Genomic DNA, 25,959 nt, shown 5'->3' on the forward strand with positions numbered 1-25,959 from the left:
ATGTATAAACGTGCAGTGCATTTTTTACTTCAACCACGCAGTCTACAGGAAATCTTGCTCCTAAGATGCTCCACTGTAGTGTAGTCACACATGGAGCCAAAGAAGATATTGGGATAGGTCACTAAGTGGTAGGGTTTGAGCAGCCTGTTCAAGCTGAGATTTGGAGAGATTTAGAAAGGGAAGGAAGTGGAGGGGCATAAGAGAGGTCGCCCGAGGGTTGCAGGGTTGAAGGAGGCTACAGAGGTTGTGTTAAGGCCATAAAGAACACAAGGAGACTGATTTTAAAATTAATGGACCGGGAGTCAGTGAGCACGAGTGACAGATCAAGCTGCATATGATTACTAACAGCATCCTGACTTTAAAATTAAAATAAAAATGTAAACTTGCCTTTTATACAAGTGCTCTTTGGATGCTGCCTGACCTGCTGTGCTTTTCCAGCACCACTCTAATCTACACTCTGGTTTCCAGCATCTGCAGTCCTTGTTTTTAACTAGTTGATTTTATAAAAGTGCTGCTTGGCTCAGTGACAGCATTCTTGAACTTGCACCCTTGTGACCTGACAGCAAGTTCCACTCCTAGACTTCATAATACGTGGCACATTAACTGAGCCAAGAACTCCATGTAGCACTGAGGGAACGCTGTGTTATCCAAGTTAACATCCTTCACCCTTAACTGGTGAACTCAGCCAGACAGAATAGATTTTCAAAGATCACAATGTTCTTGCCATGCCCTATACAACCAATACTGATCCCTTAATCAAAACCACTAAAATAGGTTACTCATTAGCGTATGAAACAAAAAGTAAAACGCTCTTGGAAACCTGAAACAAAAACAGAAATTACTGAGGAAACTCAGCAGGTCTGGCAACATCTGTGAAGAGAGAGCAGAATTACCTTTTTGAGTCTAGTGACTCTTCTCAAAATTGGAGTGGGGGGCACTAGGTGATGGCCTAGTGGTATGATCACTAAGACCATTAATCCAGAAACTCATCTAATGTTCCGGGGACCTGGGTTTGAATCCCACCATAGCAAAAGGTGAAATTGAATCCAATGTTTAAAAGAAAATCTGGAATTAATACAACTGTTAAAAAAAACGTCTAGTTTATTAATGCCCTTCAGGGCAGAACATCTGCTCTCCTCACCTGGTATGGCCTACATGCAACTCCAGACCCACAAGAATGTGACTGTCTCTTAAATGGCCTAGCAAGCCACTGAGTTCAAGGGCAGCTTAGTAGCCGACAATAAATGCTGGCCAGCCAGCAATGTCCAGGTGCCATGAGTAAATTTTATATAAAAAAAACTTAAAACATTGACTCTGTTTTCTCTCCACAGATGCTGCTAGACCTGTGGAGATTCTCCAGGAATTCCTGTTTCTGTTAATCATTATGGTGTTATTGTAGGTCCTTGCTGCACCTATGCTCCCCAACCTAGTGAGAATTGTTTTGGATTTCCACAAGGATATGAAGGGCACCAAATTAATGCAGACCTCTCATTATCTAAAAATTCTGTGTTCCTCTTCCTTCAGCCAAGTCAAGGTGTGAAAAATAAAGCTGGAAGAATTGAACAGTATTTATCAATGATTCTTCTTGCTGTTCTCCACGACAGATCACTCTGAGCTCAAAAACTGCATGAATTTATGTAAAACTCTGTTATCTCACTTTTTAGATTAGAATCAATCTAAACATCAGGTCATAGACAGAGAACACAGGGGGCTAACACCTTCAACATATTGTCTAGCTATCACCATTGTTAACAGCTAACCCGAGAATGCAACTTTAAAAAAAAAGGTTTTGTGACTTACACATGAAAGAAGTGAAACTATCACTGTATTCTAACAGATGAAAGGCTTAACAGACAATCAATTTTTCAATGTATAATTTCAGTTCCATCACACTGCAAATTTTTGCTATAAATTCTGTTACGATCGAGCCCTCCACAATCATCTGATGAAGGAGCGTCGCTCCGAAAGCTAATGTGCTTCCAATTAAACCTGTTGGACTATAACCTGATGTTGTGTGATTTTTAACTTTGTACACCCCAGTCCAACACCGGCATCTCCAAATCAAAAATATTCCATATCATAATACCAGCCTCCCTCCTTCTGATTGAAGCAGAAAGCAAGGGGTAAACAAAAAAGAGAAAGCAATCCAACACTAACTGAGCTATTCGAAAGTACTGACAGGGGTCATAGGTTCCGGAACATGAGCAAACTGTTGCGTTTTGTCGATGTTACATTGTGGAAAAGGCCCAGTCAGTCCAAACTGGTGTCTACCTTCCACATGAAGAACTTGTTCCTGTGCCTTTTACCCACACAGCTTCCATATCTCTTCAATCCCTGTCCCCAAATCCACCCAATCAACTTGACACTGACACAGGCCTGGATTTTCACAGAATTAGAGAGATTCTGGGGATCTTTAAAAACATGGTAACTGGGATCTGGGTGCCGAAGTTCTGCCAGAATCACATGTTTGTCTGTAGCAGGATTAGGCTGGGGCACGATTCACACAAGAGGGAAACCCAAAATCATTAGGGTTATTTGAATAAGCACATCTACTCGTATGCCTTAACTCAGTGTGGGAGTTATGACATTCTAAGAGTGATCTTAACCGCTCTCGAAGAGTAGATAAAATATGTAAAATTGTGAAGTTCTGCAAGTTATTTAAATCTCTAGCCATTTAAAAAGAACCAGCTACCTTTGCCATTTAGATTTCAAAGTCTGTCCTAGCACTAATAATAACTGTCTGCTGAAATGACCTAAATGGATACATTTATTAAGCTTGGCCTTTTTTTAAAGCAGATCATTACCCCTGAGGATCCTAAGTTCCCAATTTGAATTAAAACTCAAAGATGTTAAATGATTACCTGCTTTTGAGATGGGGTTCTCTCTGTTTTGTAGGAGATAAAATACAGGAGGGGATTTAAATGGGCCTTTATGAATGATGAGTTTTGCTTAAACTTTTGATATTTAGACTTTTATTTTGTTTCATCTCATCATGGTTCCTGAAGTCTACTTGTGGTGCATGGTAGATGAATTGGCATGGATGATTGGCAAGGGCACGTGACGATGGGTGAGTGACATTGCCCTGCACTGGGGCTACAAGGAGTCATAATGGTATCTTGTGAGCATGAGTGGGTAGATAGGGGACACACGTTGGAATGATTGGATATGGATGGAGAATCAGATGATAAGTGCTGGTAGCTGGAGGGCCTAATATTTAAGAAAATAACTGCATCTGAGAATATGTATTAGGTATGAGCAGGTAGGGAAGGGGTTAAGTTTTGAGTTTTGTGAAACAAGAGGTTCAGCTGACCATGACTCAGATCAGAAAGGAACTTGCAGTTAACAATGGGGTGCTGGAGGAAAGGGTAATGGATTAACAACATGGAAAAGAATTCATTATGTACAGCTATTTAACAATATTGGAAGCATTCAGTATGGAAGCTCAGTTTAACAAGTATTTATTATATGATGCTAGTTAAGGTAAAGAACATTCATTGTGTACCACCAGATGGCTTAATCTTTGCTATGACACTCACTGATTGTAATGGTCACCCAATCAATATGTATGTTGTCTTATCTGGACGCTCTTTCCTGTAAAATGACTGTATAATTCATTAATAAACTGCTCTTCCAGAGAAGACCAAGAACTCATGTCCCTGTGTACATGGGTGATTGTTCTCTCTCCCTCCAAGGCCCAGAATAAAGATGAAGGAGGTAAAGCTATACTGTGTCTCTGAGCATTTTGCTTCGACTGGGGGGGGGGGGGGGGAATGGGACGATACATTAGTACAGGGAGCAGAAGGATGCCATTTTGAAATTTAAATTTAGTGTTTTAAAAATATATTTATTTGGTTACAAACAATCCAAACAGGCATTCGCTGACCCTGTGATCACTTCCAATTTCCCCCAGGAGACAGGAGACCTGACTCCACCCCAAAGGGGCAGCATGGTAGCACAGTGGTTAGCACAACTGCCATACAGCGTTCAGGGACCCTGGTTTTGAATCCAGCCTCGGGCAACTGTCTGAGTTCTTTGGTTATCTCAGCAGTTCTTTGAAAGGAATGATACAGTATGTCAGACTTTAGTTCTCAAAATGTACACTTGCCTGCTGGTGTGGAAGGTGAGGATTGATGCACCTGTGTGGAACTGAACAGTCACTGGCCATAGCAGCGGTGTGCGTTCTGTCTCGGGTAATTTCCTGGCTCAGTGCATTGGCCTCTGGAGTAACCCAGAAAGTTTGCTCATTCTCCCCGCATCTGCGTGGGTTTCCACCAGGTGCTCTGGTTTCCTCCTGCAAGATGTCCAGGTTGGGTGGATTGGCCATGGTTAAGGCAGGGTTAAGGAGAGGAGGTGGGATATTCTTCGAAGAGTCAGTGCAGACTCGATGGGCTGAATAGATTCTATGATTCACACGTGCCATCACCCCAGAATGGTGAGCCTTCAAGTTTGCTGAGTTACTCCAGACGCCAATGCATTGAGCCAGGAAATTACCCGAAACAGAACGCACACCGCTGCTATGGGCAGTGACTGTTCAGTTCCACACAGGTGCATCAATCCTCAGCAAAGGACACCTTCTACACCAGCAAGCAAGTGTACATTTTGAGAACTAAAGTCTGACATACTGCATCATTCCTTTGAAAGGTCTGCTGAGGTAATCAAAGAATCTCATCACAAGTCTGCTGGACGCTGACTCAGAGTATTTTGCGGTTGCCTGTCAACTACAAAACGGGAAGGGGATAAGCTAGTCATAATTCTGCTGGTGTCTATGGAGAGTCATCTTACTTCATGTAACACGTAACACCAATCATCCAAGCAAATCTCTGTTGTTATCGAGTGCCATGGCCTTGACTGTCACAGGAAATGTCAATACCTGACCACACATTTTAACACTCGAATGAGATCCTTAACCATAAAAACACAAGCAATGTAAACAAGTGATTCACAGGCAAGAGTCTGCATTTTGGTTTCATTTCTAAAAATAAATTGTTTCCAGATCTCTTATTGTTGTTAAAAAATGCAAATCGAATTCAGCCCATTGAACACCATGGAAGCATATGTCACATCAGCAGGACGTCCATCCAATATAGGATTAAACACCCAACTTGGATTTTTTATCAGCCGTCAAAGTCAAGACAGTGGTGCTCATTTGACTCAACATTACTTGAAGCTCAACAAATGCCTGCAGGAAAGGCTAAAGCTGTTAACACTATCCTTCACTGCCTTTCTGATCTTGCAACATTATTTCATGGAGTAAAGAGAACTCTCAGAACTCCATAAATTGCTCTGCAACAAATTCTCTGCCTCACCATAAATTCAGCAGAAGGTTCTTAACAGTCAGCCAGCCTGCCAGAAATCCTATTTCTATTCATGCTCGATCACCCATGAAACTTGTATCCCTGACTAAGTTGCACGAGAGTGCCAAATCTTTCAGCTTACCATAAACTAAATGAGTCTTTCAACACATTTCTAGACATCTCCATCCATTGATTCAGGCTGGGGAGCAACTACGGGACATTTGCATTTAGGAGCGATGAAGGGATTACACCTACAGTCAGACAACTTCACTGAAGCACACTTTGGATAAGTACAGTGTTGCAATAGTTAAACTCCAGGCTTGTCATTATTTAAATCACTGCTTCCTGATTCAACTTCTCCTTCAACTACAGATCCACTCAAACACAAACTATTTTGTAGCAAATTGCTGGCAAGGCTAGAAATAGAAGTTTAATAATGAGATCGAACAAATTAGCTTGGTGGTTGTAGGGCTGTAGAAACTATGTGCAGTAGCTCGCAAGTGTACTTTTAAAATCTTGCTATTAGTATTCCACAATGGGTAGAATTTTAATGAGTATAAGAAGGGGAAGAGAAATTGTTTCACAGTGCAAATTGTCACGAACTGTATTGCACTGCCTGCAAGAATGGAGGAATTGGGCATACACAATTGAACTTTAATTAAAATCACAACAAAATGGCATGCATAGAGATGTACAGCACGGAAACAGACCCTCTCGTCCAACCTGTCCATGCCGACCAGATTTCCCAACCGAATCTAGTCCCACCTGCCAGCACCTGGCCCACATCTCTCCAAACCCTTCCGATTCATATACCCATTCAAATGCCTTTTAAATGTTGCAATTGTACTAGACTCCACTAGTTCCTCTGGAAGTTCATTACATACATGTACTGTCCTCTGCGTGAAAAGGTTGCCCCTTAGGTCTCTTTTATATCTTGCCCCTCTCACCCTAAACCTATGCCCTCTAGTTCTGGATTCGCCCACCCCAGGGAAAAGACTTTCTCGACTTATCCTATCCATACCCCTCATGATTTTATAAACCTCTATAAGATTACCCCTCAGCCCCCAACGCTTCAGGATAAACAGCCCCAGCCAGTTCAGCCTCTCCCTATAGCTCAAATCCTCCAACCCTGGCAACATCCTTGTAAATCTTTTCTGAGCCCTTTCAAGTTTCACAGCATCTTTCCGATAGGAAGGAGACCAGAACTGCATGCAATATTCCAACAGTGGCCTAACCAAACTGAATCATCTAAGGCCTAAAAGGAAGTGGCTGGAATGATGAGAATGCATTGCCTAACCAGTGTCCTGTACAGCCGCAACATGACTTCCCAACTCCTGTACTCAATACTCTGACCAATTAAGGAAAGCATACCAAATGCCTTCTTCACTATCCTATCTACCTGCGACTCCACTTTCAAGGAGCTATGAACCTGCACTCCAAGGTCTCTTTGTTCAGCAACACTGCACAGGACCTTGCCATTAAGTGTATAAACCCTGCTAAGATTTGCTTTCCCAAAATGTAGCACCTCACATTTATCTGAATTAAATTACCATCTGCCACTTCTCCTCCCATTGGCCCATCTGATCAAGATTCTATTATAATATGAAGTAACCCTCTTCGCTGTCGACTACACCTCCAATTTTGCTGTGATCTGTAAACTTACTAACTATACCTCTTATGCTCACATCCAAATCATTTACATAAATGACGAAAAGTAGTGGACCCAGCAACGATCCTTGTGGCACTCCACTGGTCACAGGCCTCCAGTCTGAAAAACAACCCTCCACCACCACCCTCTGACTTCTACCTTTCAGCCAGTTCTGTATCCAAATGGCTAGTTCTCCCTGAATTCAGAGATGTATAACCTTGCTAACCAGTCTCCCATGGGGAACCTTGTCAAACGCCTTACTGAAGTCCATATAGATCACATCTACCACTCTGCCCTCATCAATCCTCTTTGTTACTTCTTCAAAAAACTCACTCAAGTTTGTGAGACATGATTTCCCACACACAAAGCAATGTTGACTACCCCTCATCAGTCCTTGCCTTTCCAAATACATATATATCCTGTCCCTCAGGATTCCCTCCAACAATTTGCCCACCACCGATGTCAGGCTCACTCGTTTATAGTTCCCTGGCTCAGCTTTCGTAAACAGTGGTACCACGTTAGTCAACCACCAGTCCTCTGGCACCTCATCTGTGACTATCGATGATACAAATATATCAGTAAGAGGCCCAGCAATTACTTCCCTAGGCTCCCATACAATCCCAATAAGGTAATCATCCCTTTCGTATTTCTCAGTTCCAGGCTATACCTGATCAGGTCCTGGGGATTTATCCACCTTTATGCATTTCAAGACATCCAGTACTTCGTCCTCTGTAATATGTACATTTTTCAAGATGTCACCATCTATTTCCCTACATCTATATCTTCCAGTAAATACTGATGCAAAATACTTGTTTAGTATCCACCCTATTTTTTGCAGCTCCACATAAAAGGATCTTTGAGAGGCCCTATTCTCTCCCAATTATCCTTTTGACTTTAATGTATTTGTAAAACTACTTTAGATTCTCCTTAACCCTATTTGCCAAAGCTATCTCATGTTCCCTTTTTGCCCTCCTGATTTCCCTCAAAAGTATACTTCTACTTCCTTTAAACTCTTCTAAGGATTCACTCGATCTATCCTGTCTACACCTTATATACGCTTCCTTCTTTTTGTTAACCAAACCCTCAATTTCTTTAGTCATCCAGCATTCCCTATACCTACCAGCCTTCCCTTTCACCCTGACAGGAATATACTTTTTCTGGATTCTTGTTATCTCATTTCTGAAGGCTTCCCATTCTCCAGCCGTCCCTTTACCTGTGAACATTTGCCCCCAATCAGCTTTTGAAAGTTCTCGCCAACTACCATTAAAATTGGCCTTCCTCCAATTTAGAACTTCAATTTTTAGATCTGGTCTATCCTTTTCCATCACTATTTTAAAACTAATAGAATTATGATCACTGGCCCCAAAGTGCTCCCCCACTGACACCTCAGTCACCTGCCCTGCCTTATTTCCCAAGAGTAGATCAAGTTTTGCACCTTCTCTAGTAGGTACATCCACATAGTGAATCAGAAAATTTTCTTGCACATACTTAACAAATTCGTCTTTATCTAAACCCTTAACACTATGGCAGTCCCAGTCTATGTTTAGAAAGTTACAATCTCCTACCATAACCACCCTATTATTGTTACAAATAACTGAGATCTCCTTACAAATCTGTTTCTCCCTCTGACTATTAGGGGGTCTATAAGACAATCCCAATAAGGTAATCATCCCTTTCTTATTTCTCAGTTCCACCCAAATAACTTCCCTGGATGTATTTCCGGGAATATCCTGCCTCAGTACAGCTGTAATGCTATCCCTTATCAAAAATACCACTCCCTCTCCTCTCTTTCCATTCTTCCTGTAGCATTTGTATCCTGGAACATTAAGCTGCCAGCCCTGTCCGTCCCAGTCCCATGTTCCTAACCATGCCCTGAGTTCATCTGCCTTCCCTGTTAGGCCCCTTGCATTGAAATAAATGCAGTTTAATGTATCAGTCCTACCTTGCTCTCTGCTTTGTTCCTGCCTGCCCTGACTGTTTGACTCACTTCTGTTCTCAGCTGTACCCGTCTCAGATTTATCTCCTTCCTCACTATCTCCCTGGGTTCTACCTCACCTCCCCCACACCTTACTGGTTTAAATCCTCCCGCGCAGCTCTAGCAAATCTCCCTGCCAGTATATTTTCCCCTTCCAATTTAGGTGCAATACGCAGTTTGAAGATTTGTATCACTTCCTGGAAGAAAATGCTGTGTGCATATCGAGAATAGCAGTAAAGAAGCAAAAGAGGAGAGAGTATCTTAAAACCATCACTAGCAAAAAAAAACCTGAGATTGCTGGGAAAACTCGGCCCATCTGGCAGAATTTGAGGAGAGAAAGCAGAGTCTAGTGACCTTTCTTCAGAAAGTGGCAGAGCTAGCAAAATGTGAGTAGGAAAACTAATGGGACTGAAGACTCCAAATTCCACAAACTGAATCATCTAAGGCCTAAAAGGAAGTGGCTGCAGTGACAATGAGTGCATTGACTGTAATCTTCCAAAATTCTATCAATTCTGGAAAGATCTGAGCAGATTGGAAAACTGGAAATATAGCATCAAGAGAGGAGGGGAAGGAAGCTCCAGGAAGCTCACACCTATCATTGGGAAATGCTAGAATCCATGATTAGGGAAGTATTAGCAGGTCATTTAGAAAATTATAAAATTACACTGACTCTGCTTCAGTTGTGCTTGATAGATTTATATACATCCTTTGAGGATGTAACGGGCAGGGTAGATAAAGGCAACCTTTGTATTTGCAGCATATTCAAAAGTCCAAAAAAAGAACTCAATAAGGTGCCACATAAAAGGTTACTGCACAAGATAACAGCTCATGGTGCTGGGTGTTATATATTGACATGTGTAGAGTATTGGCTAATGAAAGAAAACTGAAAGTCAGGATTAATGAGCCAGTTTCAACTTGCAAACTATAAATTAGGGTCTTAATTACTTGCAATCTATTTTATTAACTTCGATGAAGGGATTGAAAGAAGTGTTGATGATACAAACCTAGCTGGGAAAGTAAGCTGCATATCCGCAAAGGTATATAGTTAGGTTACAAGTGAGCATAAATTTGGCAGGTGGAGTATAGTGAGTCATACTCTACAGAAACGGCCTGACGGATCAACTTGTCTGTGTCAACCAGATTTCCTAAACTGATCAATTTCATTCGCCTCCGTTTGGTCAATATACCCCCAAACCTTTCCGATCCATGTACCTGTCCAAATATCTTTTAAATGTTGTAATTGCACCCACCTCTACCACTTCCACATATACCAGCTCATTCCATATATGGGTCTGGATTAGAGTGGTTCTGGAAAAGCACAGCAGGTCAGGCAGCATCCCAGGAACAGGAAAATCGACAGTCCGGGCAAAAGCCCTTCATCAGGGCTTGATGAAGGGCTTTTGCCCGAAACTTCAATTTTCCTGCTCCTCGGATGCTGCCTGACCTGCTGTGCTTTTCCAGCATCACTCTAATCTAGACTCTGGTTTCCAGCATCTGCAGTCCTCACTTTTGCCTACGTGAATAGTTATAGATATTTACGAGTGGCCCGGCCAGTTCCCCTATAAATCCTTTATAGAACTCAGCCTGGAATCTGTCTGGCCCAGGCGCTTTGCCACTCTGAAGCTGCCTAACTGCCTCCTGTACTTCCTGGGTTGTCAGGGGGGCATTCAAGAACGATACCTGCTCCGAGGCTAGGCACCATCCTCTGTAGGGAAAAAACTTGCTTTTAAATTTTTCTCCTCCAAACTTAAACCTTTAGCTTGGACTGTCTTACCTTGGGGAAAAGACCTTTGCTATTCACTTTATTTATGCTCAAGGTTTTATAAACCTCTATAAAAGGTCACCACTTAACCTCGTTTGCTCTAGTGAAATAAGTCCTAGCCCGTCCAGCATCTCCTTATTAATCAATCCTTCCAGTCCCTGCAATATCCTTTCTACACGTTTTCCAATTTAATAATATCCTTCCTAAAGCAGGGCGACCAGGACTCCACACAGTGCTCCAGAAGAGACCTCGATAATGTCCTATACAACCTCAATGAGATGTCCCAATTCCTATACTTAATGGTCTGAGCAATGATTGCAACCGTGCTTAACGACTTAACCACTCTGTCTGCCTGTGACGCAAGTTTCAAAGAATTACAGCTGAAAATGTGTTGCTTCATTCCTGAAGAAGAGCTCATGCCCGAAACGTCGATTCTCCTGCTCCTCGGATGCAGCCTGATCTGCTGCGCTTTTCCAGCAACACATTTTCAGCTCTGATCTCCAGCATCTGCAGTCCTCATTTTATCCTCAAAGAATTATACACCTGAACCTGGTCTCTGTTCAACAACGCTACACGGGGTTCTACCATTAAGTGATACATCATGCCCTTGTTCACTTCACCAAAATGCGATGCCTCAACTTTATCAAAAAATTAAACTCGATCATTTGGGTCAATGGGATGAGGTGTGGGAGATGAAGATCCTTTTGCAATCTTAGATAATCTTCACTGTCGACTGTACCACCAACTTTGGTGTCCTTCACAAACTTATAACCATTCCTCCAAAATTCTCACCCAAATCGTTTACATAAATGACAAATAACCGTGGAACACTGGCAGTCACAGTCCTCCAGTTGTTGAAAAGCAACCCTCCACCATCACACACTCTCTCTCTCCCCTACCATCAAACCAATTTTGATTCCAATTGGCAAGCTCTCCCTGAATCCCATGTGATCTAACTTTAATAAGCAGTCTACCATCCAGATCCTTGTCAACGGCTTTACTATAGTCCATGCAGATCTGCCCTCATCAATCCTTTCGGTTATGTCCTCAAAAACCTTAATCAAGTTTGACAGACATAGTTTCCCAAGCACAAAGCCACACTGACTATCCCTAATCAGTCCTTGTCTTGAACATGAACATCAACTAGCCAAAAAATGACATGACCCTCTCTCACTAGTATCCTTACATACAGATAAGGAAGGACACCACTTTGACTGTGACAACACACCCATCCTAGGACAAGCCAAACAGAGACATACACAAGAATTCCTAAGAGCATGGCATTCCAACTGGAACTCTATCAACAAACACATTGACTTGGATCCCGTTTACCACCCCCTGAGCAAAAGAACAGGAAATGACATCACCACCCACCCAAGGAAACCTAAACACATAAATAGAATGCCAGCCATGCCACCAGTGCTTCATCCAGTGGCTCACTGATGATGTTGCCTAGGACGGTGACAAAACATCTGAAAACAAACCTTCCAGCTCAGCGAGCAAACCTACATCCAGAACCTCAACCTGAGCTACAAATCTTCTCAAAACTCGCTAAGTCCTTGCCTCTCCAACTGCACACAAATCCTATGTCTCACAATCCCCTCCAACAATAGCTATCTATGACCTCCCTACATATTTACTCCTCAATTTCCCACTGACTATTGGAAGGCCTATACTACAATCCCATCACCTCCTTATTTCTCAATTATACCCATGTTGCTTCACTATATGATCCCTCAATAATATCCTAAGTACTGCCATGATGTTTTCCCTAATCAAAAACTCCACTCCCCCTCTTCTCTTACCTCCCCTTCTACTCTTCTGTGACCTGGAACAATGAGTTGCCAATTGTGATATCTCAGTTTCATGTTCCCCTCCTTGCCTTGAGTTCATCTACCTGACATGTCAGGCCTCTTGCATTGAAATAAATGCAGTTTAATTCATCAGTCTTCCATTGTTCCCTACTGTATTCTTGACTGCCTTGACTGTTTTACTTGATCTCTTTAACTTTTGTACCGGCCTCAACCCTCACACTTAACTCACTGTTGCTTAGGATCCCACCCCACTGCCAGACTGGTTTAAACCCTCCTGAATAACTCCAGCAAATCTCTCCACCAGAATATTGGCCCCTCTCCAGTTCAGGTGCAATCTGTCCCTCTTGTACAGTTCACCTCTGCCCCAGAAGAGATCCCATTGATTCAAAAATCTGAATCCCTGCCCCCTGCAGCAGCTCCTCAGCCATGCATTTATCTGTCCATCCTCCTATTCCAGTTCTCAACAGCCCATGGCACTGGGAGTAATCTTGAGGTCCTGCTTTTTAACCTAACTCCCTATATTCACTCTGCATGACCTCATCCTGAGATATTGAAGAGTTAATTTGCTCTACTGACCTGCAAGAAATTGAACTCCCCAGGGGTAAGGTGGTGTGTCTTTGTCTTACAGGTGGAATGTGGGAGGTTTACACGGCCATTTCCTTGCCATTTTACATTTTCATCCAGAAATCAATAAGAACATTACAGTTGGAATTTGACTATTCCCCTATAGTCACAAAAAATTATTTGCAATAGATTTGACCATTAAGGGATAGACAATAGACAATAGGTGCAGGAGTAGGCCATCCTGCCCTTCGAGCCTGCACCACCATTCAATATGATCGTGGCTGATCATCCTTAATCAGTATTCTGTACCTGCCTTATCTCCATAACCCTTGATTCCCCTATCCTTGAGAGCTCTATCCAACTCTTTCTTAAATGAATCCAGAGACTGGGCCTCCACTGCCTTCTGGGGCAGAGCATTCCACACAACCACCACTCTCTGGGTGAAGAAGTTTCTCCTCATCTCTGTCCTAAATGGTCTACCCCGTATTTTTAATCTGTGTCCTCTGGTTCGGCACTCACCCATCAGCGGAAACATGTTTCCTGCCTCCAGAGTGTCCAATTCTTTAATAATCTTATACGTCTCAATCAGATCGCCTCTCAGCCTTCTAAACTCAAGCGTATACAAGCCCAGTCGCTCCAGTCTTTCAGCGTAAGGATGATTTGCATGACATTGTTTCTGGAGGTGGATGGTCACTGCATTGCATCTTGAGTGGCATGTGACTATGAGGGGATGGTTGAGGGTTGTCTTGTGGGCAGTACTAACTTTGATGTAAAGATTTTTGTATAAAGGACAGACTGTTTTCTTTGTTCAGAGAGAGCTTTTGCCACAACCCCGTAAGCTCTGCAAGGTGTTGTGTTAAAGGTTCTTCCAGAAAGCTTGTACTGTACTATGCTTAATAAATATGGTTTCTTGTTCACAGAGGTTGTTGTGTTGTGGTTGTATCAAATGTGTAAGAATCTCCAGAGTAAAAGAACCTAACAATGCCTTCCTTCTACCTAGTGTGCGATATCGAGAGAATAGAAAAAGCAAAATATCATTTAAAAAGAGAGATTACAGAATGTAGTGACATCGAAAATAGGGCCCTTCAAAGATCAGCAAGGCGGCCATTGTGTGGAGCTGCAGAAAATGGGGGAGATACTAAACGAATATTTTGCATCAGTATTTACTGTGGAAAAGGATATGGAAGATGTAGGGAAATAGATGGTGACACCTTGCAAAATGTCCAGATTACAGAGGAGGAAGTGCTGGATGTCTAGAAATGCATAAAGGTGGATAAATCCCCAGGACCTGATCAGGTGTACCCTAGAACTCTATGGGAAGCTAGAGAAGTAATTGCTGGGCCTCTTGTTGAGATATTTGTATCATCGATAGTCACAGGTGAGATGCCGGAAGACTGGAGGTTGGCTAACATGGTGCCATTGTTTAAAAAGGGTGGTAAGGACAAGCCAGGGAACTATAGACCAGTGAGCCCGACGTCGGTGGTGGGCAAGTTGTTGGAGGGAATCCTGAGGGACAGGATGTACACGTATTTGGAAAGGCAAGGACTGATGAGGGATAGTCAAAATGGCTTTGTGCATGAGAAATCATGTCTCTCACAAACTTGATTGAGTTTTCTGAGGAAGTAACAAAGAGGATTGATGAGGGCAGAGCAGTAGATGTGATCTATATGGATTACAGTAAAGCGTTCGACAAGGTTCCCCAAGGGAGATAGATTAGCAAGGTTAGATCTCACGGAATACACGGAGGACTAGCCATTTGTATACAGAACTGGCTCAAAGGTAGAAGACAGAGGGTGGTCGTGGAGGGTAGTTTTTCAGGCTGGAGGCCTGTGACCAGTGGAGTGCCACAAAGATCGGCGCTGGGTCCTCTACTTTTTGTCATTTACATAAATGATTTGGATGTGAGCATAAGAGGTACAGTTAGTAAGTTTGCAGATGATACCAAAATTGGAGGTGTAGTAGACAGCGAAGAGGGTTACCTCAGATTACAACAGGAGCTGGACCAGATGGGCTAATGGGCAGAGAGGTAGCAGATGGAGTTTAATTCAAATAAATGCGAGATGCTGCATTTTGGGAAAACAAATCTTAGCAGGACGTACACACTTAATGGTAAGGTCCTCGGGAGTGTTGCTGAACAAAGAGACCTTGGAGTGCAGGTTCATAGCTCCTTGAAAGTGGAGTCGCAGGTAGATGGGATAGTGAAGACGACGTTTGGTATGCTTTCCTTTATTGGTCAGAGTATTGACTACAGGAGTTGGGAGGTCATGTTGCGGCTGTACAGGACATTGGTTAGGCTACTGTTGGAATACTGCATGCAATTCTGGTCTCCTTCCTATCGGAAAGATGTTGTGAAACTTGAAAGGGTTCAGAAAAGATTTACAAGGATGTTGCCAGGGTTGGAGGATTTGAGCTATAGGGAGAGGTTGAATAAGCTGGGGCTCTTTTCCCTGGAGCATCGGAGGCTGAGGGGTGGCCTTATAGAGGTTAACAAAATTATGAGGGGCATGGATAGGATAAATAGACAAAAGTCTCTTCCCTGTGATCGGGGAGTCAAGAACTAGAGGGCATAGGTTTAGGGCGAGAGGGGAAAGATATAAAAGACACCTAAGGGGCAACTTTTTCAGACAGATGGTGGTATGTGTATGGAATGAGCTGCCAGAGGAAGTGGTGGAAGCTGGTACAATTGCAACATTTGGATCGATATATGAAAAGGAGGGGATTGGAGGGATCTGGGCTGGGTGCTGGCAGGTGGGACTAGATTGGGTTGGGATATCTGGTCGGCATGGACGGGTTGGACTGAAGGGTCTGTTTCCATGCTGTACATCTCTGTGACTCTATACAGGGATCTAGATAGTCTCTAGATATGAATCAGAGTTAACATGTAGACACAGCAAATAATTGGGAAGGCAAATGGAATGTTGATCTTAATTTCAAAGAAGTCAGAGCACTCACAGAGGGTACTTTTATTGTGGCTAAGAAGGGTGTTGCTGAAACCACACAAGAGTACTCCATGCAGTTTTAGTCTCTTTAGTCATGGTTATACTAGCATTTCAGTCAGTGCTTGCATGATGCACTGAGCCAATTATTGGGATTAAGATGTTGTTTTAAGTAAAGTTTGAGTAGTTTGGGCCTATACTCATAGGAGTTAGAAAAATGAGAAGTGATCCAATTGAAACATATTAGATTCTGGAATTTGGTAGGGTAGATAGAAACAGAAAATAAGTGCAGGAGTAGGCCATGCAGCCCTTCGAGCCTGCACCACCATTCAATATGATCATGGCTGATCATGCCAATTTAAGGAGCACACTCCCACTTTCTCCCCATACCCCTTGATCCCTTTAGCCGCTAGGGCCACGCCAGCTCCCTCTTGAATAAATTTCATGAACTGGCCCCATCAGCTTCCTGTGGGAGAGAATTCCACAGGTTCACAAGTCTCTGAGTGAAGAAATTCTTCCCCATCTCAGTCCTGAATGGCTTACCTCTTATTGTTTGACTATGACCCCTTGTCCTGCACTTCTCCCACATCGGAAACATTCTTCCCGAATCTAGCCTGTCCAGTCCCATCAAGACTCCCCTTGTTCTTCTAAATTTCAGCAAATACAAGCCCAGTTGAACCACTCTTTTCTCATATATCAGTCCTGCCATCCCTGGAATCATTCTGGTAAACCTTCACTAATCTCACTCAATAGTTGCATGTCCTTCCTCAGAATAAGAGATCAAAACCGCGCACAATACTCAAGGTGTGGCCTCACCAAGGCCCTGTATAACTGCAGCAAGACATCCTAACCCCAATACCCAACAGGGGGGGGGGGGGAGCTGGTTTGCCTCTTGGGGACATCAAGAACTTGGAGGCACCATTTCAATAATAACACCAGACAGCGACAGAAATGAATTTCTTCGCCGAGGATTGTAAATATTTTGTGTTCTCTATTTCAGGGATATGTTGATGCTGGATCATTGAATATATTTAAAGCTGAGACAGAAAGATTCTTAACAGAGTCTTAGAGATGTACAACACAAAAAACAATCCCTTCAATTCAACTCGTCTGCACTAACTGGATATCCTAGATTAATCTCAACCCACTTACAAGCACTTGGCCCATATCCTTCTAAGCCCTTCCTATATATGTACCCATCCAGATGCCTTTTAAATGTTGTAATTGTACCAGCCTCCTCCACTTCTTCTAGCACCTTGTTCCATACACACACCATCCATTGTGTGAAAATTTGCCCCTCAAGGTCTCTTTTAAATCTTTTACCTCTTATCTATGCCCTCTAGTTTTGGGATTCCCCTACGCTGGGAAAAAGACCTTGACTATTTACTCTATCCTTGCCCCTCATGATTTTATAAACCTCTACTAGGTCACCCCTCAACCTCCAACACTCCAGGGAAAAAAACACCAGTCTCACCTGAAAGTCAAAGCTCTTCAACCTTGGCAACATCCTTATGAATCTTTTCTGCACCCTTTCAAGTTTAACAGCATCTTTCCTATAGCATCGAAACCTGAATTAAAACAATACGTCAAAAGTGGCCTCACCAATATCCTGTACAGCCACAACATGACATCCCAACTCCTAAACTCAATGCAAGCATACCAAATGCCTTCTTCACCACCCTGTCTACCTGCCACTCCACCTTCAAGAAACTATGCACCTGCATCCCTAGGTCTCTTTGTTCAACAATACTCCCCATTAACGTAGACCCTACCATTAACGTAGAAGTCCTGCCTTGGTGTGCCTCACCAAAATGCAACACTCACATTTATCTAAATTAAACTCCATCTGCCACTCAGGGAGTGGGGGCCAGGTTCAGATCCGAAACAACTTTGGTGAAGGCTGAGCAAGTTCAAAGGACTGAATGGCGTAGTTTTGCTCTGGCTTGTGATTGGAGAGGAGGGCTTGGGGAACTCATTGGAGGGCTGTAGAAGCCAACAGGCCTCTTTGTTTTGGAATTAGAATCACAAAAATGTACAGCGCTGAAACAGACCCTTGAGTCCAACTAATCCATGCCAACCAGATATCTCAACCTACCTAGTCACATTTGCAAGCACTTGGCCTCAGTCAGGGCATTGAGTATAAAAGTTGGGAGGTCATGTTGCAGCTGTAGAGGACATTGGTTAGGCCACATTTGGAATAATGTGTTCAATTCTGGTCTCCTTCCTATTGGAAGGATGCTGTGAATCTTGAAAGAGTTCAGGAAAGATTTACAAAGATGTTGCCAGGATTGGAGGATTTGAGCTATAGGGAGAGGCTGAATAAGCGGGGGCTGTTTTCCCTGGAGCGTCGGAGGCTGAGGGGTGACCTTATAGAGGTTATAAAATCATGAGAGGCATGGATAGGATAAATAGACAAAGTATTTTCCCTGGGGTCAGGGAGTCCAGAACTAGAGGGCATAGGTTTAGGCTGAGAGGGGAAAGATATAAAAGGGACCTGAGGGGCAACTTTTTCCACACAGAGGGTGTTGTGTGTATGGAATGAGCTGCCAGAGAATGTGGTGGAGGCTGGTACAATTGCAACATTTAAAAGGCATCTGGATGGGTATATGAGTCGGAAGGGTTCTAGCAACTTTCTGCTGAGGACAGGGTGCTCAACTCCCCATCAGCATGGTTTACAACTGAGGTTAATGGAGTCGGTGACGGAGTCTGGGGTGGGTTTGTTTTTTTTTTAAACAGAACAGCAAGCTCAGGCTGGCGTTTAGTAAGGTTCCACTGGAACGGAAGAAACTTCAGAGGTGAAATGACTGGCCTGGTTCTGCTGTTGGGAGAGGGGCCGGTTATAACACAAGTTATTTCCAGCTGTAACTCACTCCGCGTAGCCGGTGTTGTAAGGCAATTTCTTGTTCCTGGGAGGAAGCAGGACCGGCCTGACGCTCTGGTCTCCGCACTGGCTCATCTCCGCTGGGTTCTGATGGAGAAAGTGTGGCCGGCAGTACATCCGAGCAGTCAGCTCCGGGCGGGCAGTAACAGAGGGCTGGCGGCTCCGGCTCACGGGAGAGCCCCGTCTCTTAAACCGCTTAAACATCCCTGTGCCCGGGCTTCCAAACAGCAGGGCGGGGAGTCTGAATGGAGGATATCCACCAGTCCAAGCTAACGCAGCTCTGAGAAACTTCTCCTCCCCCTGCAACGATTCCACGTACTGTACAGGGAGGAAAACATTGGCAACAAACGGGGCAGTTCCTGTTCACTTGTTAGACTACTGCCTGTTCATCCCACAGCATTGAGCAATTCGGAATCAGCGTCACACATTGACTGAACACCCAATTACTGAGCTCAGAGCAACTTCATACACTGCAAGGGTGTACCCTGAGCAGCCGAAGAATCCACTCAACACATACACTCCCTCTTTGCCAATCTTATTTGTGCAAGACAAGAAAAACCACTGATGCTGGAATCCAAAGTAGACAGGCAGGAGGCAATAACCTCCTTTCCTAGCCTCTGCCATCAACCGGATTCATTCCTCTCTTTGACCAACCAGGTCGTACCCTTTACCTGTTTTCACCTTCCTGATGAAGGGCTTTTGCCCAAAACGTCGATTCTCCTGCTCCTCGGATGCTGCCTGACCTGCTGCGCTTTTCCAGCACCACACTCTCAATTCTAATCTCCAGCATCTGCAGCCCTCACTTTTGCCCTATCTTCACTTATTCCCAATTCATGACCCCACACCCCCTCCCCACTCCCTTTATCTTCAGTTCCCCGTACACCCACCCCCAGTCCTGAAGAAGGGTTACACTCAAAACATCGACTTCTCCACGTCCTGATGCTGCCTGGCTTGCTGTGCTCCAGTCTCCTGCCTGTCTACTCGCAGGCCTACCTCCCAGAACTATCTCCCAGGAGATGGTGTGTAAGGATATGCGCAGTATTCAGGGTGGAAAATAAAGAATTGGAATGAAAGCAGCAACTGCTTCTGGGGGGGTGCAGAGGTATTTCAGTGTGATTTGAACAAGTTGAGAAATGTTGTACTGAAGAAGGGTCACTGGACCTGAAATGTTAATTCTGCTTTTACTGTCCAGATGCTGCCAGACTTGGTGTGTGATAAAATCTCTCGTGTGGAAGCAGGCCATTCAGTCCAAACCAACCCTTCAAAGAGCATCCTTCTCAGACTCACCCCATCCCTGCATGGCCAATCCATCCAACCTGCACACGTTTTGGACTGTAGGAGGAAACCAGAGACCCCAAAGGAAACCCACGCAGACACGGGGAGAAGTGAAAACTCCACACAGACAGTGACCCAAGACTGGAATTAAACCCAGGTCCCTGGCGCTGTGAGCCAGCAGTGCTAACCATTGTGCCACCTGCACAAGTTGCTCCAGCACTTTCTGTTTTTGTTTCAGACTTTCAGCATCCACAGTTCTTTGTTTTATTAATAAGTAAGAATAAATAGGCCTTTTTCTGAGTGCCATCAGTGACTAATGGGTATTGTAGTGATCAGTAATTGGACCGCAGCTATTTATAATGCAGCATTTATTAATGATTTAAATAAGGGAACTAAACGTACTATCTCCAAGTTTACAAATGACACAAAGCTGGGTGGACGGGTGAGCTGTGAAGAGGATGCAGAGATGCTCCAGTGTGATTTGTTAAGTTGAGTGAGTGGGCAAATGCATGACAGATGACGTCTAATGGATAAATATGAGACTATCTATTTTAGAAGCAAAAACAGGAAGGCAGATTATTATCTGAATGGTGGTCGGTGAGGGAGTGAGGGGGTGCCACAACCTGACCTGGGTGTTCTCCTACACTAGTTGCTGAAAATAAGCATGGTAAAGGAGACTAATGGTTTCTCTCTCCACATCTGCAAACTTGCTGAGTTTCTCCAGCACTTTGTTTCAGTTTTCCAGGATATTTGTTTCATTTTAAGGCAAATGATACGTTGGCCTTCACAGTGAGAGTAGCATGTTTGTACAGGACCTAGCTGCAATTGTACAAGGCATTAGTGAGACCACATCTGGAGTATTGTGTGCAGTATTGGTCTGTTTATTTCAGGAAAGGTGTAGTGGCATTGGAGGCCGTTCAGAGGAGGTTCACTAGATTGATCCCAGAGATGAGGGGTTTGTCATATAAAGAACGATTGAACAGTTTAGGCAATGCTCTCTGGAATTTAGAAGAATGACGAGAGATCAAATTTATTCAAGATGATAAAAGGTGTGAATAAAATAGACGTGGAGCAGATGCTTCCTCTTGTGGGGCATTCTGGGATGAGAAATCATAGCCTCAGGGTAAGGGGTAGCAAATTCAAAACAGAACTGAGGAGAACTATTTCTCCCAAGGGGTTGTGAATCTGTGGAATTCACTACCCCAAAATGCGGTGGATGCTGGGACAGTGAGTACATTTAAGGAGGAGTTAGACAGATTTTTAAATTTGTAATGGGTTGAAGGGATATAGAGAAAAAGGCAGGAAAATGGGGGTGAGGAGCACATCAGCCATGATTGAATGGCGGAGCGGACTCAATGGGCCGAATGGCCTAATAATGCTCTTTTATTGTTTAATCTTATGAACTTATCTGAGGATGGATGTTCTGGCTATGGAGATAATTCAGCAAAGGTTTACCAGACTGATGTCTGGGATGGCGGGACTGAAGTATGTAGAGAGCATGGATTGGTTGGGACAATATTCACTGGAGTTTAAAAGAATGAGGGAGATCTGATAGAAACCCATACAATTCTAACAGGACTTAACAGGGTAAACACAAGAAAGATATTCTCAATAACTGGGAAGTCCAGAACCAGGTGTCACCGTGTAAGGATAAGGGATAGACCATATTGAACTGAGATTAGAAGAGATGTCTTCCAGGAGAGTGGGGAGTCTGTGGAATTCTCTGCCACAAAAAGTGGTTGAGGCCAAAGTGGTGAATGTTTTCAAGAAGGAGACAGATATAGTGCTTAGGGCTCAAGGGATCAAAAGGTATAAGTGAAACCAGGAACAGGGTGCTGAGTAGGACAATCAGCCATGATCATACTGAATGGTGGTGGAGCAGGCTTGAAGGGCCTACTCCTACTCCTGTTTTCTATAATACCTATCTAGGCAACATCCTTGCAAATGCATCCTTGCACAGCGTGAACATGAATGCACACAGTATTCCCAATTGTAGCCACAGAGTTGTAGAGATGTACAGCATGGAAACAGACCCTTTGGTTCAATTTGTCCTAGAGTTTTGTACAGTTCCAACTTGACCCCTACCTCCTCTGTTCTATGCTTTGATTAATAAAGGCCTATGTCTTGACCACATTATCTACCCATCCAGCCTACTGACGCGCACTCCAAGGTTCCTCGATTCATGTACACTTCTGCACCATGTTTTTTGATTCCTGTTAACATCGGATGTGGTCATCACTAACTAGGCCAGCATATATTGACCTTGAACTGAGCGGCTTACTGGGCCAATTCAGAGGGCAGTTCAAAGTCAACCATGTTGCTACGGATCTGCAGTTACGTGTAGCCAGACCAGATAGGATGGCAGATTTCCTTTGCTAAAAGGGTCTAATGAACCAGTGGTTATACAATCACCATTAGACCAGATTTATTAATTGAATTCAAATTTCACCATCTGCAATGGTGTGATTTGGACTCACATCCACAGAACATTAATCTGGGACTCCAGCCTACAAGACCAGTGATCGTATAATTTATGCCACTGCATTTCAGGAGAGAATAAATGTTCATAATCAATCCAATTTCAGTTAATTGGTCCTGAGTGGCTGCTGACTTGAACTAACCTGTTACAGTTTTAAAGATGATCAGAGAGAAGACAATTAAAATTCACACAGCAATATGTGTTAAAGATAGCTAAACCATCAAGCAAAATAAAAAGTAATTGGGCAAAAATATCTCAGTTTTACTCATGATACCTATTTAACTAGATAGCTTTCAAATCTGGCCCGTTATTATGGATGATGGCACAAAATCTCTGATGAGGTCAAAGTCTTTGTTTTGGTCTGTCCTTCATAAGGAAGCAGGTTGTGGTGAAGGATTTTCATCTGAAAACGTAATACCAAAGTGAAACCTGCCCAGCAAGACTCTATCATTAACCACAACTTGTGTTTATGTAATGCTTTAACTTTGTGAAACGTCCCAAAATACATTTAAAAGAGTACGATAACCTACTACCTAAAGAAATATTGGTAAGATGCCTAAAAGCTTGGTCAAAGAGTTAGCTCTAAGGATTGTTATCGAAGGGGTAGGTAAATGAGGAAGGAGTTTAAGGCCTAGGCAACTGAATACATGGTCATCAATAGTTTATTTTATTCTTTTGTGGAATGCGAATTTAATAAAATCTGGAATAAAGAGCAGGCCTAATGATAACAATATAATAACAGTATTTTATTGTAAAAACCCCATCTAGTTCACTAATGTGCTTTAGGGAAGGAAATCTGCCGTCCTTACCTGGTCTGGCCGACATATGACTCCAGACCCACAGCAATGTGGTTGATTATTAGCTGCCCTCTGGGCAATAAATACTGGCCTAGCTAGTGATACACATCTTGTGAATAATTAAAAAAGAGATCAGTATTTATTATCTATTCCTCAATGCCATTGAACCATAAGACATAGGAACAGGAGTAGACTATTATGTCCCTTGAGTCTGCTCTGTAATTCTCTAGGATCAGAGCCGATTCAACATTCCTCACATCCACTTTTCTTTGTTTTCCCTGTAACCCTTTAAACCCTAAATGATTAAGAATCTATCTATCTCAGCCTTAAATACACGCAAGGACTCTGCTCCACAGCTCTCTGTGGCAAGGAGTTCCAAAGACTCATAAGCCTCTGAGAGAAGAAATTCTTTCTCATCTCAGTCTTGAATTGGCACACCTTTAATTCTGAGACTATGTCCTAGACTCCCCCATGAATGGAAACATCCTCTCAGCACTTACCCTGTAAAGGGAGGGGTTGAGGCCATAGAAATATTTGAAAACAGGATGAGAATTCTAAAGTCAAGATGTCCCTTGATTGGAAACCAATGTACTTCAGTGAATACAGGGGTGATAGATGAATGGGACTTTTTTATTCATTCATGGGATGTGGTTATCACTGGCTAGGGCAGGATTTATTGCCCATCCCCAATGGACCAGAGGGCAGTTAAGAGTCTCCCACGTTGCTGTGGATCTGGAGTCACATGTAGGCTAGATCAGCTGAAGGTGGCAGATTTTCCTCCCTAAAGTGCATTAGTGGTCTGGATGGAACTTGTTATGGTTAAGCCAAGGTCTGCAGACTTTCAGATAACTTCAAGTTTATGGAGTGTGGGATGTGGGAGATCAGCCAGGAGTGATTTGGAATAGTCAAACCTAAAGGTAACAAAGGCATGAATGAGGGTTTCAGCAGCAGATGAATTGAGACAGTGTGAGGTTGAGAAATATTACAGAGGTGGGAATATGTATCTTAAGCATTGTCTTCAGAAAAAGGATGATTAAGGAATCAATCTGCAGAGATTGTGACCGAGTGAGAGGCCTGTGTTTCGGAAATCATAGGCACAAACACTGATTGAGAATGTTCTCATGTCATACTCTGTACAGAAGTATTCAGATTACATTAAAACAAGTTTATTTTTTCCCTGGGCAACTGATGCCTCAAATAAAAGTGTAATAAGTGGTTTTGAGACATTTGAGACAGAAGTTAAAAATCACACAACACCAGGTTATAGTCCAACAGGTTTAATTGGAAGCACTAGCTTTCGGAGCGACGCTCCTTCACCAGGTGGTTGTGGAGTACACGATTGTAAGACACAATTTAGAGCAAAAGTTTACAGTGGGATGTAACTGAAATATACATTGAAAAATACCCTGATTGTTTGTTAAGTCTCTCATCTGTGAGAATGGCCATGTTAGTTTCACTTCTTTCATATGTAAATCTCAAAACCTTTTTAAAAAGTTACATTCTCAAGTCAACTTTAACAACTGGTGTCAGCCCAGATAATGTATTGAAGGTGTTAGCCCCCTGTGTGCTGCTGTCTGTGCCATAATGTTTAGACTGATTCTAACCTAAAAAATGAATTAACAGAATCTTACATGGATTCATGGAATTTATTGAGCAAAGGACAATGTAACTCTGCAAGTACAAATTCACCCCACAAATATATATGTGCATGTGTGGGTGTGTGTGTGTGTGTTGGGGGGGGGGTGGGGAAGGGGAGCAGTTTGAGTGTCTGTGAGAGAGAGAGTATATGTGTGTGTGTGAGCTTAAAGGGGTCTAAGTCTGTGGGAGGGTGCATGTGAGAGTGTAGGAGTGTGCATGTTTGTAGGAGTGTGTATGTGTGTGTGTCTGTCGGAGTGTCTGTGTGTGTGTATAGGAGTGCCTGCATGTGTGTATATTGCAATAGGGTCACCCCATAGGTGACCGCATTGCACTATACACACAGGCACTCTTACACTCACAAATGCACCCTCCCACAGATTTAGACCCCTTTACACTCACACACACACATATACACTCTCTCCCACAGACACTCAAACCGCTCCCCAGCACCCATATACACACACAAATGCACATGCACACATACACATATATGTTTGTCGGGTGAATTTGTACTTGCAGAGTTACATTGTACTTTGTTCAAAAACTGCATGAATCCATGTAAGATTCTGTTAATTCATTTTTTTAGATTAGAATCAGTCTAAACATTATGGCACAGACAGCAGCACACAGGGGGCTAACACCTTTAATACATTATCTGGACTGACACAAATTATTAAGGTTAACCTGAGACAAAGTTAAAAATCACACAACACCAAGTTATAGTCCAACAGGTTTAATTGGATGCACGCTAGCTTTCGGAGCGTCGCTCCTTCATCAGGTGGTAGTGGAGGGCTCAATCCTAACACACAGGATTTATAGCAAAAATTTACAGTGTGATGTAACTGAAATTATACCATTGAAAAATTGATTGTCTGTTAAGCCTTTCATCTGTTAGA

The 25,959-nt window shown here is 43.1% G+C and overlaps 1 protein-coding gene across 2 annotated transcripts in view; it reads right to left on the reverse strand.

Moving 5' to 3' along the window:
• Positions 1 to 19,253, reverse strand: part of LOC122558850 (protein phosphatase 1M-like) — a 49,256-nt gene extending 30,003 nt beyond the window's left edge. The window contains exon 1 of one of the 2 annotated variants that reach the window (XM_043707692.2): positions 18,864 to 19,243. In XM_043707692.2, the coding sequence (XP_043563627.2) occupies positions 18,864 to 19,078 (215 nt within the window). In that variant the 5' untranslated portion in view covers positions 19,079 to 19,243. Of the gene's footprint in view, positions 1 to 18,863 lie in introns of both variants that reach the window. The other variant, XM_043707693.2, reaches the window with a different exon arrangement.
• Positions 19,254 to 25,959: the final 6,706 nt, after the last annotated feature.

This window comes from Chiloscyllium plagiosum, unplaced genomic scaffold (genome assembly GCF_037043375.1).
Source record: "Chiloscyllium plagiosum isolate Xiang-an unplaced genomic scaffold, Cpla_swu_hap1 HiC_scaffold_14, whole genome shotgun sequence".
NCBI lineage: Eukaryota > Metazoa > Chordata > Chondrichthyes > Orectolobiformes > Hemiscylliidae > Chiloscyllium > Chiloscyllium plagiosum.